At 45.7% G+C, this 20043-nt stretch overlaps 1 protein-coding gene across 5 annotated transcripts in view; it reads left to right on the forward strand.

Moving 5' to 3' along the window:
- EVI5 (ecotropic viral integration site 5) overlaps positions 1-20043 on the forward strand; it is a 452905-nt gene that overhangs the window by 194435 nt on the left and 238427 nt on the right. For all 5 annotated transcript variants that reach the window (XM_063939881.1, XM_063939882.1, XM_063939884.1 and 2 more), the window contains 4 exons: positions 13191-13316; positions 15646-15789; positions 17857-17946; positions 18228-18325. In XM_063939881.1, coding sequence (XP_063795951.1) covers positions 13191-13316; positions 15646-15789; positions 17857-17946; positions 18228-18325 — 458 coding nt within the window. The remainder of the gene's footprint in view (positions 1-13190; positions 13317-15645; positions 15790-17856; positions 17947-18227; positions 18326-20043) is intronic.

A 20043-nucleotide genomic window follows, 5' to 3' on the forward strand; every position in this document is an offset into this window, starting at 1 on the left:
ACTAATAAGGAGCGTCTGATTTGTGTCAGACTGTTATAGAAATATTTGGGAAGTGCAGTATAAATTGTTGGCCCTTTGTAAAATTGTAAATGAATTTTCAGACTGCAGTGTGCAACGTTGCAAGACTGGACAATATCAAGACATAGGTCAGTCTGCTGTTCTGCCAGGCTTTATTTCCCTATAAATGTATAAATCATGTACACACCCTTATTATAATACATATAATATTATTACATAGACAAATTTCATATAGACGTTTGTTTCTCGTCACTTGCTGTTCAGGTCCCATTGTCATTTGCTGGTTTCCTTTGAGATTTCTTACGGTTATAACTTTTTTGATTTGGAATGCTGAAAAAAGGTTGGTAATGCACATTATCTGAGTTAATAGTGATCAGGCCTGCACAACCTGTGGCTTCTCCAAGTAACTACAAGTCTCCGAGAACCCAGCCAGCTATAAAGTAAATGCTATTTGCCAGAGGAGAATGCTGGGGATTTAATTTTCACAACACCTGGATAGTTTCATGTTCTCCAGGCCTGACTTCTGAGGCTACATGACCTCTAAGGCTATTGCTTCTTAATGATTCAAGTGTAAATAACAACAATGTGCAATTACCTTTTCAGCCATATTTATTTCCCAACAATTTTACTATCTGGCACTTAAATTGGTTTGAACAAAGATAACTTGATTGAGCAAAACAAACATAATTTTGGTTGTTACCCGTGTGGGGGTTATCCTCTAATCTGGATATAGATAAGGTTTTACCTTTATACTTTGTGATTTGTGTATTGGGAAGAATGGCAATCTTGTTATCTCCTGTCATATTTATTGGATCACACCATCAAATGCATGAGTATGAAGACTCCTTTGTAATGCTGTGTTGGTTGGTGTCCCGAGCCGCTGTGATAATGGAAGTGCAGCTTTACTCCGTTAAGAACAGCGTTTCCCACACTCAACCATTGATTTAGTACCTGAGTCAATTTCATTTAAGGATCTGGACTCAAGCTTGGAAATAATTTAAAACCTGAACTGTAATGGTGGAGTTTGGGAAACTCTGCCTCAGAAGGTGTGAGGCCACACTTGTAGACCACAGTGCTGTTGGTGGTTTGTGGATGCTGTAGGCGGCTTCTGCCAAATATTCTGTTGATCGATGTCCCAGAGTTGCTGTGGTGTAGGTGAATTTGGTTTGCCCAGTCACAGAAATACCATAGCAGTAGCCAGGCCATGGCTATAGAGTAGCACAGGCCTGGCCAATCTGTGACTCTCCAGATGTTGTGAAACTACACATCCCAGCATGCCCTGCCACAGTTTTAGCATTCCCTAATAGAAAAACTGTGTCAAAGCATGATGGGACTTGTAGTTTTACAACAGCTGGAGAGCCACCGGTTGGCCAGGCCTGGAGTAGCACTACATGCAGTCTACTCTGATATGAAGTGGAGGATGCTTCATTCTCAGTACATGCTTTGCCAGGATATAGATCTCAAAAGAGGATCTCGCTCAAACAGCACTCTGGAGTAGATTGATGCTTTACAGTGACGGTTTGCAGCCTCTAGTGAGGGAAGCACAATATTAACCACTTTGAGGAGTTTCTCTTCCTACAGTACATTGGCAGTTTCCGCAGAAGGAACATTTTATTAAATATTTATGTTTTGCAACTCCCAATAGCCTGTGACCCATATCTATTACAACATTTACTGCTTCATAATGAAGATATTAATGTCCATTCTCTGATGTTTACTTTCATGCATAGAGGCTACTACAGTGGACGTCTATTTTTAAATCCTTATTTTCTATAGAAACTCTCTTGACATCACTAATGCATTGTGTCCTCTTCTTTGGAGCTCTACCAAACTTAAGGGCCCCATACACTAGAACGATAATGCCCGATTTCATCCAATTTCGGGCATTCGGTTCGATATATCGGGTGAAATTGGGCATTTTGGAGGTGTATCCGATCTGATCCGTTGCGCGTTCCCGTGTGGGTCGTATCGGCTCCCCTAGATCGTTAGTGCTGCACTCGTGATATGTCTGTTCCTGCAGGCATGGCTGGGATCGCATAAGATATATTGCATGCAAAATGTACCAAATCGTATGGAACCACTCCCGGGAAGCTCCCGGGAGAGTTCAAGGGAAATCGCCTCCGACTTCAACCTCAGACATATCCTTGTAATGTATGGGGCCCTTAAGAAGGTATGTCACTTAGTGGACACTCTTAATTTCTACAAAAGCAAAAAGGTCAAAATAAAATGATTGAGTAGTTCACCAGCTCTTCAGGGATTTCTGTAAAATATTTTTAATCAGATAGCAGAGCTGTTAAAAAATAAATTCAAGTAAGGTAGTGTTTAGGGCATAATGTTGTAGATGTTTTGATCAAGCGTTCCATTTTATTCAGTTGATATCCACTGACCGCGAGTAACCTCACCACTAACCGCAAAGTTCCCACCATTGAAGATAATGGAGCGGCTATGTGCGTCTGACAGCTCAGACGCGCACAGCCAATCAGGAGAGTGCCACGACGTGGCGCTCCCTGATTGGCTGAAGGGACTCTCTGTGACAGGAGTCACGGGGGGTCCAGGCATTCGGGGAAAAGGGTCCCATGGGTAAACATGGGACCCCTTTCAGTGCGTGGTCCGGGTAATGCGTTTTGTTTTATTGCCAAGTACGTGGATTACAAGCAGAAGAGGACAGATGCTACACAGGATTTTTGTGAGTATAATTTTATTTTCAGGTACCCCACGGATTCTACATGGAGAAGTGGACCGAGTCGGCGTGTCAACATAGGTAAGTATGTGTGTGTCGGCGTGCATGTATGTAATAAAGTTTTACTTTCATGGTGTGCGTGTACTGTTTTTATTTGGGTATTTTTTTTGCAGTAGAACTACAGGTAACAGCCCCCCCCCCCCCCCGCATGCTGGTACTTGTGGTTCTCCAAGTACCCGCTTGCGGGGGAGGCTTGCTGGGACTTGTAGTTCCGCTACAAAAAACAATATTCTTTATTTTTGTCACTTGGCTATCAGCCTCCCATCCGCAGCCCTTGGATGGGGGGGACAGCCTCGGGCTTCACCCCTGGCCCTTGGGTGGCTGGAGGGGGGACCCCTTGATTTAAGGGGTCCCCACTCCTGCAGGGTACCCCGGCCAGGGGTGACTAGTTAGTGATTTAATGCCACGGTTGCAGGGACCGATATAAAAGTGTCCCCCGGCTGTGGCATTATCTCTCTGACTAGTAGAGCCCGGTGCTGGTGTTGAAAATACGGGGGACCCCTACGTTTTTTTGTCCCCCGTATTTTTGGCACCAGGACCGGACGCAGAGCCCGGTGCTGGTTGTGAAAATACGGGGGATCCCCTGTCATTCCCCCCCCCCCCCCCCCGTATTTTTACAACCAGGACCGGCTAAAAGAGCCCGAGGCTAGTTATGCTTAGGAGGGGGGACCCCACGCATTTTTTTCATGATTTTTTACACACTTCTGTGTTGTCCATGAAGTCGAATCCAGGATGCACACTATCCGTCAATCGGTCCGTTTTTCGACAGCGGGACTGTCAAATCCGTTTTTTATTGAATATGTCGAATTCGGGTCCCAGCGGGAGGGTGTCTGACTGTCGAATTTTGTGGAATTAAAAAACGGTCGAATTCCAGCTGGAATTCGACCGCAATTGCATATACCTCTTTGTTTTTCTCGTTTTACCTTTTTTTGAAAAAGTGAAACTTTTACTGTTCCATGAGAATAGGGCAATGTTTTATGTTGCAGATGCATGATGTCCACTCAAGTGGACATGTGTATAACTTTTGTGTTTTTATAAGCCCTGGAGACTAATTTAAAAAAAATAATAATGTGCATAGGTTATCATAATCCATGCATGAAAGGGTTAATCATTAAGGGGCCATTTCAGTTCTGGAAGATGGGCCATAAAAGAAAGGCACATAGTGCCCATCAGCATTGGAAGCTTTTCCTTGCAGAGGGGTGCAGGAAAACTTGCAACGTTATGCCTACCATAATAAGTAAATATATGCGCAGGCAAACTTTGCTGGATGTTCGATGGGCACATTTATGTAGAATTTGAATCGGACCCAAATCACTTTATGTTGGAAAGTTAATGAGTGGCTTGTGTGCGTGTAAACTTGACCTTATTACAGTTTTATATTTAAATTTCCAGCTCAGAGGGCACCATACTGCTAATTATTAGTTACTGAGCAGTTAAAGGGCATAGAGTAGGGAGCCATGCCAAGATATTTATTTGCTATGTCAATATGGAGTTACTGTAGGTGGTTTTAGTTTAGCTGTGATTGTGGGTGTTTCAGACTGCGTTCTTATCTTACTGGGAATGTAAGCAAACAAACAAAAATAATTGGTGTACAAGCCTCACAAAATTACTGTTTTCAGCTCTTTGTTGTAATTACATGATGTCAGTGTATAAAAGCAATAATCTTCTGTCTGGGAAGGATTTAAGCTTTCCCCAAGGCGAATATTTAAAGGTAACACTGTGCAAATAGAGAATTTGCAGTATCCCATAGTAACAAGGTATATATACTTTTGGCCAGTTGCCTTCTAAAGAGCTGCTGTCTACATATATGCTGTCCTGTTTCCTCCATGTTTTGCAGACACACTGGGGTCAATTCAATTTTGTCTCACCGGACGCCACTAGATGATGCCCAACAAAGCATTTCAAGTGTTGCTCCATTTGGGCGTGCATGAAGCCGGGAGACACAGATCAGCTGGCAGCCTCCTGAGGTGCAAGCTGACGTGCGTTAACTCGTTAAATTTTGTCTGATTGCACAGTTTAATTGCTTTGGGCCACAGTTACAGTATGTAACCATATAACAATATAAATTATGCAGAGTGTTTAAAAATAAAAAAAAAGGTAAGTTTTTTTTGTTTTTTGTTTTTTTACATCCTCACACATTGATTGTGGTGTTGCGAGGTCTGCTGTAATTATGATTCGTCACAGACCCTGTTTGCTGGAACATTTCCACCCAAGACAAGATAGTTTTATTTGCTGGTGCAGGTCTCTGGAAATTGTCCTGGAACCCAGTTGTTAAAGATTCCAGGGAAGGCACGCCATTCCGTTCTGTCCCGTAACTTCAGAAATAATGTACCACACACCATGCGCATTAGCGTACTGTGGACATATCGGCTGTCTCTCAGCATCTACTGTAACCAGGGCCGGATTAACAATGGGGCGGATGGAGCTGCAGCTCCAGGCCCCACATTGAAAATAATCTCACAGGAGTGACTATGTTAACAGGAAAAAACTCTTTCCTGTCAGACTGCCAGCGGTGGTCCTCTCTCCCATGCCCCACATCCTCCTCTGCCACAAAAGTGAGCGCACTCACCTGATATCCGTGCAGGCAGTGTGGTGGCTGCCCCTCCTCTCCAAACTCTCCTCCGGGTCCTGACCCTGTCACTCACAGTCCTAATCTCCGCCCCCAGACTACATGGGGAGCTGCTTCTGCATGAATCCCGGTAAGTTTAATGGCTTCTTGATTAGTAGCATTGATTATTGTGTGTTTACTGTATATGTGGGTACTGTATGTATGCTATGTCTGTGTACTGTGTATACTGTATGAATGTGTACCGTGTGTGTGTGTGTGTGTGTGTGTGTGTGTGTGTGTGTGTGTGTGTGTGTGTATGGTTTATGTGTGGTTGTAGGAGTGTGTGGTGATGTGGGGAGGTGATTGTGGTAGTGGGCACTGGGATGTTGAAATTGATCAATGAATGGCTAATGAGTGCTAGGTGGGGGTAGTTAGCGGGTGCTGTGGTGTGTAGTAAGGTTTTCTGCAGTGTGTGTAGAAACGAGTGCTGCTGTGTGAGGGGAGCCTTATAGGAGCTGATAGGGTGGATGAATATGCTAATAGCTACTGGGAAGAGGGATTGATAATGATTTGAGGAGAGATGGGTTAAAGGATGCACAGAGGGCAATTTGAATGTGATTGAAGGAAAGCACTTTCCACAACACATGACGCAGACCACACCCCCACACCACTGGTCATGCCCCCAGCGGCCACACATAATAGAACCTTTGGAAATTTCAGCTGCAGGCCCATGTGGACCTTGATCTGGCACTGTAACACATAAGATAAAATACACATACAAGTTTCAGGTTTTTTTGAACACCCTGTATAATAAGCAAGAAGGCTGTGGATTATGAAGTTATATGCTTGAAACAACTGGGGAGCTGATAAACTGGCCACATACCTAAAGTTTCTTTACAAATAGCCTACTATTCAGCTGGCTGGAACAGAAATCTGGTATTGTATGAGTTCAAATGGCAATTGCCCATTTTCTCCATATTGATGACAAATGGGAAAAAAAAAGTTCCGCCAAATTAGTCCATTCCATAATCCATTTGATTTGACCAACTTGTCTGAACGACTATATCTGCCTATGAAATGCTACTTTAAGGGGTTTCCTGGGAAAACACTGTAGGTTGTATATTTTTTATGCAGATACAGCCGCAGTCATGCACACAGAATATAGACATGCCACATATCATTTCATCAGCGTAAGCTGCTTGTGCATCCTAATCACATAGCGATGCAAAGAAGACACATTTTTCTGGAAGGGGAAAAAAGAAAGACGCCCGTCGTTAGCAGAGCTTCCCGGGAACTGTCTACTCACTCACACCAGGCTTTTCACGTTTCATGATGTATTGAGGCTAGGTGTAGGAGGATACATCTGTATTCTTTTCTAGGCTGGATAAGTGGAATTTGGTTGGTTGCTATGGGTACTTCAGTAAATATAACCCTAAGTGTGACTGAGATGTTGGGTTACTTGCAGAAAAAAAGTGTCTATTGGTTCTTTAATTAAGATGTGTCCTCCTGCATCTACAGATGTAGCCGTGTATCGCGGGACGCTTGGCATGAGTGAGGCACCATTGCTGAGGAGATGCATTTTCAAGTAAAAAGACGCACAAAAAAACTTCCTATGGCTAGCAGTGTCTCACGGGACCTGGCCAGCCGAGAAGGGCTGTTTGGCATGACTACTGCAATAATGTATGAGGGCACATCTGTACGTAGGCGTAGCCATTGATGTGGCCTATATCGAATCCCATTAGATGCGGACTGTGGATCAGCCGCCTCCCGAGAGGGACCGGTTAAGTTTAGCCAATCCTGCGTGGGATGTCTGGTCAATGCAGATCATTGTTTTTACCTTTTATGGATCATGCAGGAAACTGTTATGGGAGCAAATGCTAGTCAACCATGTACTCCTAATAGCCGGAAAACGGGAAACAGTGGTGGTTCAGATAAAATGGTAAAATCAAATGGATTTAACCAATTTTCTGTAACGTCCTAGTGGATGCTGGGGACTCCGTAAGGACCATGGGGAATAGACGGGCTCCGCAGGAGACAGGGCACTTTAAGAAAGAATTTGGATTCTGATGTGTTCTGGCTCCTCCCTCTATGTTCCTCCTCCAGTTTGAATCTGTGCCCGGACGAGCTGGGTGCTACTTAGTGAGCTCTCCTGAGCTTGCTGAATAAAAGTATTTTGTTAGGTTTTTTATTTTCAGGGAGATCTGCTGGCAACAGACTCTCTGCTACGTGGGACTGAGGGGAGAGAAGCAGCCCTACTCACTGAAGATAGGTCCTGCTTCTTAGGCTACTGGACACCATTAGCTCCAGAGGGATCGTACACAGGATCGCACCCTTGGTCGTCCGATCCCGGAGCCGCGCCGCCGTCCCCCTCGCAGAGCCGGAAGACAGAAGCCGGCGACAGAAGCAAGAAGACCTCGAAATCGGCGGCAGAAGACTCCAGTCTTCATATGAGGTAGCGCACAGCACTGCAGCTGTGCGCCATTGCTCCCACACTAAACCCACATACTCCGGTCACTGTAGGGTGCAGGGCGCAGGGGGGGGCGCCCTGGGCAGCAATTAGAGACCTCTTGGCAAAAGTGGGCATATATACAGTTGGGCACTGTATATATGCATGGGTCCCCGCCATATTTTTACACAGAAACGCGGGACAGAAGCCCGCCGCTGAGGGGGCGGGGCTTCTTCCTCAGCACTCACCAGCGCCATTTTCTCTCCACAGCTCCGCTGAGAGGAAGCTCCCCAGGCTCTCCCCTGCAGAATCACGGTAGAAGAGGGTAAATAGAGAGGGGGGCACATATATTTGGCGCAAAAACAGTATATACAGCAGCTACTGGGTTAACACTAAGTTACTGTGTGATTCCTGGGACATATAGCGCTGTGGTGTGTGCTGGCATACTGTCTCTCTGTCTCTCCAAAAGGCCTTGTGGGGGAACTGTCTTCAAATAGAGCATCCCCTGTGTGTGTGGTGTGTCGGTACGCTTGTGTCGGCATGTTTGACGAGGAAGGCTATGTGGAAACAGAGCGGGAGCAAATGAATGTGGGGTCGCCGCCGACACCCGATTGGATGGATATGTGGAAGGTTTTAAATGATAATGTTACTTCCTTGCATAAAAGGTTGGATAAAGCTGAAGCCATGGGACAGCCGGGGTCTCAGCCCACGCCTGATCCTATGTCGCAGAGGCCGTCAGGGTCTCAGAAGCGCCCACTATCCCAAATTGTTGATACAGATATCGACACGGATTCTGACTCCAGTGTCGATGGCGATGATGCAAAGTTACAGCCTAAAATGGCTAAAGCCATCCGTTACATGATTATAGCAATGAAGGATGTGTTGCACATCACAGAGGAAACCCCAGTCCCTGACAAGAGGGTTTATATGTATGGGGAAAAAAGGCAGGAGGTGACCTTTCCCCCTTCACATGAGTTAAATAAGTTATGTGAAAAGGCTTGGGAATCTCCAGATAGAAAACTGCAGATTTCCAAACGGATGCTTATGGCGTATCCTTTCCCGCCAACGGACAGGTTACGCTGGGAATCCTCCCCTAGGGTAGACAAAGCTTTAACACGCTTATCCAAGAGGGGAGCCCTGCCATCACAGGATACGGCCACCCTAGAAGATGCTGCGGATAGAAAGCAGGAGGGTATCCTGAAGTCCATTTATACACATTCAGGTACCTTACTAAGGCCGGCAATTGCGTCGGCCTGGATGTGTAGTGCTGTAGCAGCATGGACAGATACCTTATCTGAGGAACTTGATACCTTGGACAAGGATTCTATATTATTAACCCTGGGGCATATAAAAGACGCTGTCCTATATATGAGAGATGCTCAAAGAGACAGCCTACTGGGCTCTAGAATAAATGCAATGTCGATTTCTGCCAGAAGGGTCCTGTGGACTCGGCAATGGACAGGTGATGCCGACTCAAAAAGGCACATGGAGGTTTTACCTTACAAGGGTGAAGAATTATTTGGAGACGGTCTCTCGGACCTGGTCTCCACAGCTACGGCTGGAAAGTCAAATTTTTTGCCATATGTTCCCTCACAACCTAAGAGAGCACCGTATTACCAAATGCAGTCCTTTCGATCACAAAAAGGCAAGAAAGTCCGAGGTGCGTCCTTTCTTGCCAGGGGCAGGGGTAGAGGAAAGAAGCTGCACAAATACAGCTAGTTCCCAGGAACAGTAGTCCTCCCCGGCTTCCACTAAATCCACCGCATAGCGCTGGGGCTCCACAGGCGGAGCTAGGCCCGGTGGGGGCGCGTCTCCGAAATTTCAGCCACAAGTGGGTTCACTCCCAGGTGGATCCCTGGGCTATAGAGATTGTGTCTCAGGGATACAAGCTGGAATTCGAAGAGATGCCCCCTCACTGTTACCTCAAATCGGCCCTGCCAGCTTCCCCCTTAGAGAGGGAAATAGTGTTAGCTGCAATTCACAATTTTTATCTTCAGCAGGTGGTGGTAAAAGTTCCCCTCCTTCAACAGGGAAGTGGTTACTATTCGACCATGTTTGTGGTACCGAAACCGGATGGTTCGGTCAGACCCATATTGAATTTAAAATCCCTGAACATATACCTGAAAAGGTTCAAGTTCAAGATGGAATCGCTCAGAGCGGTCATCGCAAGCCTAGAAGGGGGGGATTTTATGGTGTCTCTGGACATAAAGGATGCATACCTTCATGTCCCCATTTATCCACCTCATCGGGCGTACCTCAGATTTGTGGTACAGGATTGTCATTACCAATTCCAGATGTTGCCGTTTGGTCTCTCCACGGCACAGAGAATATTTACCAAGGTAATGGCGGAGATGATGGTGCTCCTGCGAAAGCAAGGAGTCACAATTATCCCATATTTGGACGATCTCCTCATAAAGGCGAGGTCCAGAGAGCAGTTGCTGATCAGCGTAGCACGCTCTCGGGAAGTGTTACAACAGCACGCTGGATTCTAAATATTCCAAAGTCGCAGTTGATTCCTACGACTCGTCTGCCTTTCCTGGGCATGATTCTGGACACAGACCAGAAGAGGGTTTATCTCCCGATGGAGAAGGCTCAGGAGCTCATGACACTGGTCAGAGACCTATTAAAACCAAAACAGGTGTCGGTGCATCACTGCACGCGAGTCCTGGGAAAGATGGTGGCATCATATGAGGCCATTCCCTTCGGCAGGTTCCATGCGAGGACCTTTCAATGGGATCTATTGGACAAGTGGTCCGGATTACATCTACAGATGCATCGGCTGATCACGCTATCCCCCAGGGCCAGGGTGTCTCTCATGTGGTGGCTGCAGAGTGCTCACCTTCTCGAGGGCCGCAGATTCGGCATTCAGGACTGGGTCCTGGTGACCACGGATGCAAGCCTCCGAGGGTGGGGGGCAGTCACACAGGGAAGAAATTTCCAAGGTCTGTGGTCAAGTCAGGAGACTTGCCTTCACATCAGTATCCTGGAACTAAGGGCCATATACAACGCCCTACGTCAAGCGGAGACCCTGCTTCGCGACCAACCGGTTCTGATTCAGTCAGACAACATCACCGCAGTGGCTCATGTAAACCGCCAAGGCGGCACAAGGAGCAGGGTGGCGATGGCGGAAGCCACCAGAATTCTTCGCTGAGCGGAGAATCACGTAAGAGCACTGTCAGCAGTGTTCTTTCCGGGAGTGGACAACTGGGAGGCAGACTTCCTCAGCAGACACGACATCCACCCGGGAGAGTGGGGACTTCATCAAGAAGTCTTCGCACAGATTGCATGTCGGTGGGAACTGCCACAGGTGGACATGATGGCATCCCGCCTCAACAAAAAGCTACAGAGGTATTGCGCCAGGTCAAGAGACCCTCAGGCGATAGCTGTAGACACACTAGCGACACAGTGGGTGTTCCAGTCGGTTTATGTATTTCCTACTCTTCCTCTCATAGCCAAGGTGCTGAGAATCATAAGAAAAAGAGGAGTGAGAACAATACTCATTGTTCCGGATTGGCCAAGAAGGACTTGGTATCCAGATCTTCAAGAAATGCTCACAGAGGACCCATGGCCTCTGCCTGTAAGGCAGGACTTGTTGCAACAGGGGCCCTGTCTCTTCCAAGACTTACCGCTGCTGCGTTTGACAGCATGGCGGTTGAACGCCATATCCTAGCAGAAAAAGGCATTCCGGATGAGGTTATTCCTACGCTGATAAAGGCTAGGAAGGACGAGACGGCTAAACATTATCACCGTATATGGCGAAAATATGTTGCTTGGTGTGAGGCCAGGAATGCCCCTACGGAGGAATTCCAGCTGGGCCGTTTCCTTCACTTCCTACAGTCGGGAGTGACTTTGGGCCTGAAATTGGGTTCCATTAAGGTCCAGATCTCGGCCCTATCCATTTTCTTTCAAAAAGAACTGGCTTCTCTTCCTGAAGTTCAGACGTTTGTAAAGGGAGTCCTGCATATTCAGCCCCCTTTTGTGCCTCCAGTGGCACCTTGGGATCTTAACGTGGTATTGAGTTTCCTGAAGTCACACTGGTTTGAGCCACTCAAAACGGGGGAGTTAAAATATCTCACGTGGAAAGTGGTCATGCTATTAGCCTTGGCTTCGGCTAGGCGTGTGTCAGAATTAGCGGCTTTATCACATAAAAGCCCCTACCTGGTTTTCCATATGGACAGGGCAGAATTGCGGACCCGTCCACAATTTCTGCCAAAAGTGGTGTCATCTTTTCATATGAACCAACCTATTGTGGTGCCTGTGGCTACTCGTGACTTGTAGGATACCGAGTTACTAGATGTGGTCAGGGCTTTGAAGGTTTATGTAGCCAGAACGGCTAGAGTCAGGAAAACTGAGTCGCTGTTTATCCTGTATGCACCCAACAAGCTGGGTGCTCCTGCTTCAAAGCAAACTATTGCTCGCTGGATCTGTAACACGATTCAGCAGGCTCATTCTGCGGCTGGATTGCCGCTTCCAAAATCAGTAAAAGCCCACTCCACAAGGAAGGTGGGCTCTTCTTGGGCGGCTGCCCGAGGGGTCTCGGCATTACAGCTTTGCCGAGCAGCTACTTGGTCAGGTTCAAACACTTTTGCAAAGTTCTACAAGTTTGATACCTGGCTGAGGAGGACCTTGTGTTTGCTCATTCGGTGCTGCAGAGTCATCCGCACTCTCCCGCCCATTTGGGAGCTTTGGTATAATCCCCATGGTCCTTACGGAGTCCCCAGCATCCACTAGGACGTCAGAGAAAATAAGATTTTACTTACCGGTAAATCTATTTCTCGTAGTCCGTAGTGGATGCTGGGCGCCCGTCCCAAGTGCGGACTTTTTCTGCAATACTTGTATATAGTTATTGCTTAAATAAGGGTTATGTTTGGTTGCATCAGGGTTGATCTGATGCTCCGTTGTGGTTCATACTGTTAACTGGGTAAATTTATCACGAGTGATACGGTGTGATTGGTGTGACTGGTATGAGTCTTGCCCTGGATTCCAAAATCCTTTCCTTGTACTGTCAGCTCTTCCGGGCACAGTTTCTCTAACTGAGGTCTGGAGGAGGGACATAGAGGGAAGAGCCAGAACACACCAGAATCCAAATTCTTTCTTAAAGTGCACGGTCTCCTGCGGAGCCCGTCTATTCCCCATGGTCCTTACGGAGTCCCCAGCATCCACTACGGACTACTAGAAATAGATTTACCGGTAAGTAAAATCTTATTTGTACGAATTTTCATAATTTTTTTTTTGGGTGGTGTTGGTTGGGGGGGGGGAGGGGGGGTAGTGCTTGGGAGCAGCTGGTCAACTGTCATTTGCTTTCATACATAACCAGATTTTCACCCCAACCAGAAAGATTGGACCGATTAAACTTATAAACATTGGATTGATTCTCTTTCAGAGTGAGTAGCCGTTTTTTGTGTTTTAACATGTCATTGGTCTGATGTCTCTTCTAGATGCCAGAAGAAGAAGCTTTTTGTGTATTTGTTAAATTAATGCAAGACTATCGTCTGCGAGAACTTTTTAAACCCAGCATGGCTGAGCTGGGCCTGTGTATGTATCAGTTTGAATGCATGATCCAGGTAAGTGGCCTCTCCAGTGGTATTTGTATATGGAGGCGTTAAATCTAGCTCTGTGCACCTCTCCAGTCTGTTACGGTCTACTTTTAGTTTTTATTTACATTAGTTATTCATAGTTATCACTTATGAGAATATTGTCTTTCTTTTTTCTTTTCTTTTTTTTTGGTGAGTCCCTGAATTTTTCTTAAAAAATGTGCTTAATGCCATTTCAGATCCATTTGCATGTATTTCACTTCATTTACACATGTAAATGAGTAGGGTGTGCTATTGAAGGTTGACCGTGTCTAGGTCGGCCATTATTGGTCGACAGCAACTAGGTCGACAGGGTCTCTAGGTAGACAGGTCAAGCGGTCGACTTGAGTTTTTAAATCTTTTGGTATCTTTTTCGCTGTACAGTGACCGGTAGTCCCAATTAGTGCACCGTGTCCCCTCACATGGCTCGCTTGCTCGCCATGCTTTGGGCTACCGTTCCCAGTCGTAGTCCACATGGATCGTAAAGTTTGAAAAAGTAAAAAAAGAAGAAAAAAGTTAAAAATGTCGACCTCTTGACTTGTCGACCTAGTATGTCTACCTAGAAACCCTGTCAACCTTGTTGCTGTCGAACAATAGTGGTCACCCTAGACACTGTCGACCTAACACTTGTCGACCTAGAGACCAGATACCAAATGAATATGCCATTAGAAACCATTGGTTCCAGTGTCTTATGTTTTACTAGCGATCTGGTGCATCTGACCTTCCAGTGCTATTAAAGAAAAGAAAAAAAGCCAGCTACAAGTAAATGTATAGCCTTTCTACATTAGACATGCGGTTTTGCTAACTTTATAAGGAATCTATCTACCTTAGTGTTCCCTCTAGAAATCTTAGAGGGCAGGGCGACGGACTGCGTGGGAATATGTGAACGCGCGCAGAAATGGGGCATGGCCATGCAACTAGGGGCGCTTGGCTGTTTAACATCATGTAAGTGGGCGGTGCGGCCCCACAGACGTTACTACAGGGGGCGTGGGAGGCCGGTGGTGTCACTGTTGGGGGCTTTCCCAGCACAGAGGTGCTGGGCTGCCCCCAAGCGCTCTCCCTTAGCGTGAATGGATACCGTGCGCATGCGCACAGCGTCTTTACACGCTGGGAGGGCAGGAAGCAGCTGGCTGTTTTAGCAGGGCACAACAGAAAGGGCAGGGGGTGGATTTTGCCCTTACAAAATCGGGCAGGGCACGGCACCCTGCTAAAACAGCCTAGCGTGAACTCTATCTATCTATCTATCTATCTATCTATCTATCTATCTATCTATCTATCTATCTATCTATCTATCTCGCACACACAGCTGTAGTGGGTACCTAACCTTAGTTCTATGAAACTGCAGCAGACAATCCATTCCTGTTATGACACAAGTGTGTATAAATGCAATAAAGTTCTGCTAATGTAAATTATCTGTGTATTCAATCACCAAGTGTTTCTGACCATGTAACAGCATGTCTTCTAATATCCAGTGTTTACAGTAGGGTGGATTAGCGTACAAGTTTTAGATGTGAAGAACTTTTATAGGCGAATACATTAAACCATTATTTCAACTTGGTCTCTATAAATAGAACTGCTACTAATATTCAGATAAGCTTCAAAAGCGTGTAGGTATATATTAGGACTGAAGGCTGTAGGCATGTTGGGGGGATGATCACACAGCAGACTTCCGGGCCAGTAATCAGTGTTAGGCTGACTCATAGGTGTACAGGGCAAATCTCTGGCGGGTCTCACTGCCTGAGGGACCCACTCCCTCCTCCAGGGATGGAGCAGGATCACGGATGAACTTGGGTGCTTGCTTTGTTTCTATTGAAACTACACCAAGATTAGCTCTCTTACCAATGAAAGTGGGTGGTCCTGACACACTCCTGTTCCCTACTATATCAAGGTACCATGTTGTTTACATGTCCTTTTTAATGGTTAGCCAACTCCTTCTGCGGGTGGCTGACCACACCCCCTTAGCTTTGCAAGCTACCACTGCATTCCCTGGAGGGCCCTTCATGCCCCCCTCAGATACTACCAGTAATCCTTTTGAAAGGCACTATAGCCAGTCTGTCTTCTATCTGTAATTGCCAACCAAATGACATGGTGTCTTGCATTACTCTACACTGCAAATTTTTATACCATGTGACACTTTGATGGTATTCAATTGGTAGGAAAAAACGGACACCCAACCGACTTTTCAAACAATTGAATTCCCCCCTTTGTCTTCCCTAATGACAATTTATTATTACTACCTGTGCATAGTTACATGTATGTGTGTTCTGTGTGCCTTCTATCTTGTACTGATAAATCTCCAATATTGTGCCACCCTTTACAGGAGCAGCTGCCAGAACTCTTTGTGCACTTTCAAGCCCAGAGTTTTCACACCTCCATGTATGCGTCATCCTGGTTCCTGACTATTTTCCTTACAAGTTTCCCATTACCGGCTGCCACGAGAATATTTGATATATTTATGTCTGAGGTGAGAAACTGCAATTTAAACTGGTCAGCTGGCTTGTATTTCAATCTAATTTTGAAACCTCTTTAGATGATTGCGTTGCACACCTAGGAATCTGACTTTGCATTCACTCGGACATGGGGGGTAATTCCAAGTTGATTGCAGCAGGAACTTTGTTAGCAGTTGGGCAAAACCATGTGCACTGCAGGGGGGGCAGATATAACATGTGCAGAGAGAGTTAGATTTGGGTGTGGTGAGTTCAATCTGCAATCTAAATTGCAGTGTAAACATAAAGCAGCCAGTATTTACCCTGCACAGAAACAAAATAACCCACCCAAATCTATCTCTCTCTACACATGTTATATCTGCCCCCCCTGCAGTGCACATGGTTTTACCCAACTGCTAAAAAATTTCCTGCTGCGATCAACTTGGAATTACCTCCATGCCCTGTAGTGATGATTGACTACTGGTTTAATGAAAGGGACACTAATAGCTGCCTGATGTGAGGTGGAGGCAAAAAGCATTGACTATAATAATGCTGGTGATTTATAATTTGTCATTCATTGTAGTAATATATCATACTAGGTGATTCATCGGACCCTACGGGCGCTCTTCACACTGTCGCATGGGGCTACGCTCCTTTAACTCTTGCACGCCCCTTATTGTATGGAGTGTTACCTCCAATCATAATTTTGTGAGTGGTTAAATATTGCACGGACAAAGGGTGTGGAATGGTTAAGGGTCCGTAGCCACTTGCGACGGCGTGAACATTGCACGCAGGGCACAATTAATCACCTTGTAGGTGCTGTGGTTGGGGGAGTTGCGGGTGTGCGTGGGAGACGCGGATGGGGGTAGTTACAGGGGTGCAGTGGGGAAGGGGTGATTACAGGGGTGCAGTGGGGGAGGGGCGGGTGCCGCAGGTGGGGGAAGTATTGAGCCACCGTGGGTAGGGGAGGGGCGGGTGCAGTGGGGGCGCAGATGGGTTAGTGTTTCCAGAGGGGTTTTGGGTGGAAGGGGCAGGCAGGTGCTTTGCAGATGGGGTAGGGGGTATATAGATGCTGCTGGTAGGGAGGGGCGGGTGTGGGGGGCCGCGGATGAAGGAGGGGGTCTGGAGGAGCTGTCCGTGGGGGAGGGACAGGGTGGGATGGGGGCAGCAGATGAAGGAGGGGGGTCTGGAGGCGCCACGGGTAGGGGAGGGGCGGGGGGACGGGACTCAGGGGGCGGGATGTACTAACCTCTCCCGCTGCTGTATCTGGCTTATTGTATCCTGTGTGGTCTCCTCGTTAATAGGATCGCTGCCCATAGTTTTCTCTTCACTGCGCTTCCGCCTCATCACCGCCGTGGCCACTCAGTCCTGAATGCTCTGTAGCGGTTGATCAGCACTGTGCTCCCCCTGCCAGTTGCGCACTCATCTCTGCTGTATGCCATAACCAGTGTGCACATGCGCGACTGACAGGGGGAGCATAGCGCTGATCAACCGCTACGGCAGGTTTTCTCTTTCTCTGGGCGGCGACTATCTTATCGCAGACTGCTGCAAAAACGCACAACAGTGATCAGGTCTGAATTGGGCACCATATCCACTTCCCTTTTTTGCAAATGTAAAATATGAGCTCACTTGGTAAGTGCTTTCTAAATAGGCCCATCTTGATTAAGTGGACTGTAAAGCAGAATCTGTGGAATGGCAGTGCTGAATGTAACCACCCTGTTGGTACTGAACACTGGATAAACTGACAGAATACTTCCTTGTTTAGGATTTTTTGGGAGGTGAGGTTTCCTCATATTCCATAGTTCTGGGACATGTAGCTGGAATCCTCTGACACTTTTCGTGGCTCAACAATAACATACCATCTAATCCAAAATCCACCTACTGTATATAACTACCTTCTTACCTTTTTCTAACCATTTTCTGGCTTGTTATGCACTAGTAATCAGTGACTTCACTGAGTCATTGCCAGACGAATACAGGTCCAGAATATTAATAGCCTCATTTCTTTAATAATATTTCAGCCGCCGCTGTATGTAGGCGACACATTTAGTGTAAATTTCATTTGAGAATATTTTGTTACTGATGGAATTTATTCCTCCCTCTAGGGTTTAGAGATTGTGTTTCGGGCAGGGCTTGCTGTTCTGCAGATGAATCAGATGGAATTAATGCAGCTGGATATGGAAGGGATGTTACAGGTATTGCTGCTGCGTTTATTTGTAAGGAATTTGGTTTGTAAAACCCCTTTGGAAGTTGATGCACAGCCAGTCTGCATAAGAGATGTTACATTTTGTATCTCGCTAACTAAGTGGTTGCAATCTTGGGATATAAAATATGAACTTTACCCATACCATTGGTATATGAACAGAGTTTGTGCTTTTTCTTTCCTGAACAACCATAACCTGTATGTCATTTGACTGTATCTACAGTATATACTTATTTGAGTGTCTGTATTTCAAATAGTTTACTTCTATTCCAGCACTTTCAGAGAGTAATTCCCCATCAGTTTGATGGAGGCCCAGACAAGTTAATCCAAGCTGCTTATCAAGTGAAGTACAATGCAAAAAAGATGAAGAAGTAAGTGTTGGTAAAATAGTGAACATGTGATTGTGTGTTCAAATTTGGTGTCCAGTAGAGCTGACTGTATTTTATATATAAGGGGAAATATGTACAGTAACATTTAAATCCTCACCACCCCCCCCCCCATATGTTTGTATTGGTTTTCTCCTCTGCTTAAGTTTCTTCCAATAGATTAAAAACATACTGGCTTCTGATTTAATTAGTCCTAATGTGTATGTGTACCTGGGATGGGGTAATGTAATTGTCCGCTCCACTTGGGAGGAGACTGATGTGTGTTCCGCTAGGAAGATAATCATTGGCGTATACCAGACCTCAGAGAACTGTATGTTTGCCAGTAATGGTGCCCATTTCATTTTGAATAGTCCAGTCCATAGCAATTTGTGGAAGAGCATGGGCTATACTATACAAACTTGCTTTATGCCAGTTGAGATTCTGAACGGTTGGGACATTTGGCCTGTTTGTTTGATCCGTTGTTGCAGAGAGCTTGCAGCATCTTGAGGGTGTTATGTGGGATGTTCTCTGCCTTGAGGGCACACCAAACAGATCGTCAGCCCACATTGTCAAAGGCGCATTTAAAGTCCACAAAAACTAGATAAAGTTCTTTCTATGATTGTAGGCATGATTTGAGTATTGGCCTGATAGCAAAAATATGGTCACTGCATCCTCTGCTGGACCTAAATCCAGCTTGTTGTGCTCTGCAGTTGCTTTCTCGTGTTTTTTTTGTAGCCTTGAGTGTATAATTGATGTTAATATTTTGCTGGATGTTAGAAAACTTATGCCTTTGTAGTTTTTACAGTTTGTAGGGTCACCTTTTTTTTTAATAGGAATTATGTGCAGCATGGATGGTGTAATGGTTAGCATAACTGCCTCACAACACTGAGGTCATGGGTTTGATTCCCACCATGATCTTAACTGTGTGGAGTTTGTATATTCTCCCTGTGCTAGCACTTTGAAACTGTTTTTGGATGAGGTAATAATTCAGCATCATTTTGTCTCATCCATTATTGGAGAACCATGTTAAGAGAGTGTTTTGCAAGCGTTGGAGACAGGTGTTAAATATTGCAAGATTGTTGTGGTTGACGAACCTAAATGAGCAAATACCATTATAATTTAGGTGACCACATCCGTTTGGGCCTAGTGTTCTTTCCCAACACTAGAAAAGAGGCGACTGAGAGGAGACATTAATATCTTCAGATACGTAAAGGGTCATTACAAGGAGCTAACAGCGGATTTGTTTATTAAAAGAACTCTGTATAGGATGAGTGGTAACTCGCTTAGGCTAGAGGAGAGAATTCCTTACACAACATAGGAAAGGGTTCTTCACGTTAAGGGCAATAAAGATTTGGAGATCCCTGACGGAGAAGCTAGTAATGGCAGACTCTGTAAATGTATTTAAAAACAGATTGGACAAATTCCTAACTGGAAAATGTATCCAGGGCTATAGCATTTAACATATTGACATTAAATTATCTGGGAGTGCTAAGAATCATAGCTGTCAATTGGTGCTAAACCATTACTTCAGCAGGCGCATTATAATATGAACAGATTAACACAGAATACGGGTTGAACCCGATGGGCATTTTGCCTCTTTTCAACCTCAGTTTGCAGAGTTTGATAAGATCACTAGAGGATCTCAACCAAGAAGGCTTCCTGGGTGACGCACTCTTTTAATGATGTATGATCTATTACAATAAAATTTAACTTTTATTATTCTG

This window comes from Pseudophryne corroboree, chromosome 9 (assembly GCF_028390025.1).
Source record: "Pseudophryne corroboree isolate aPseCor3 chromosome 9, aPseCor3.hap2, whole genome shotgun sequence".
Lineage (NCBI taxonomy): Eukaryota > Metazoa > Chordata > Amphibia > Anura > Myobatrachidae > Pseudophryne > Pseudophryne corroboree.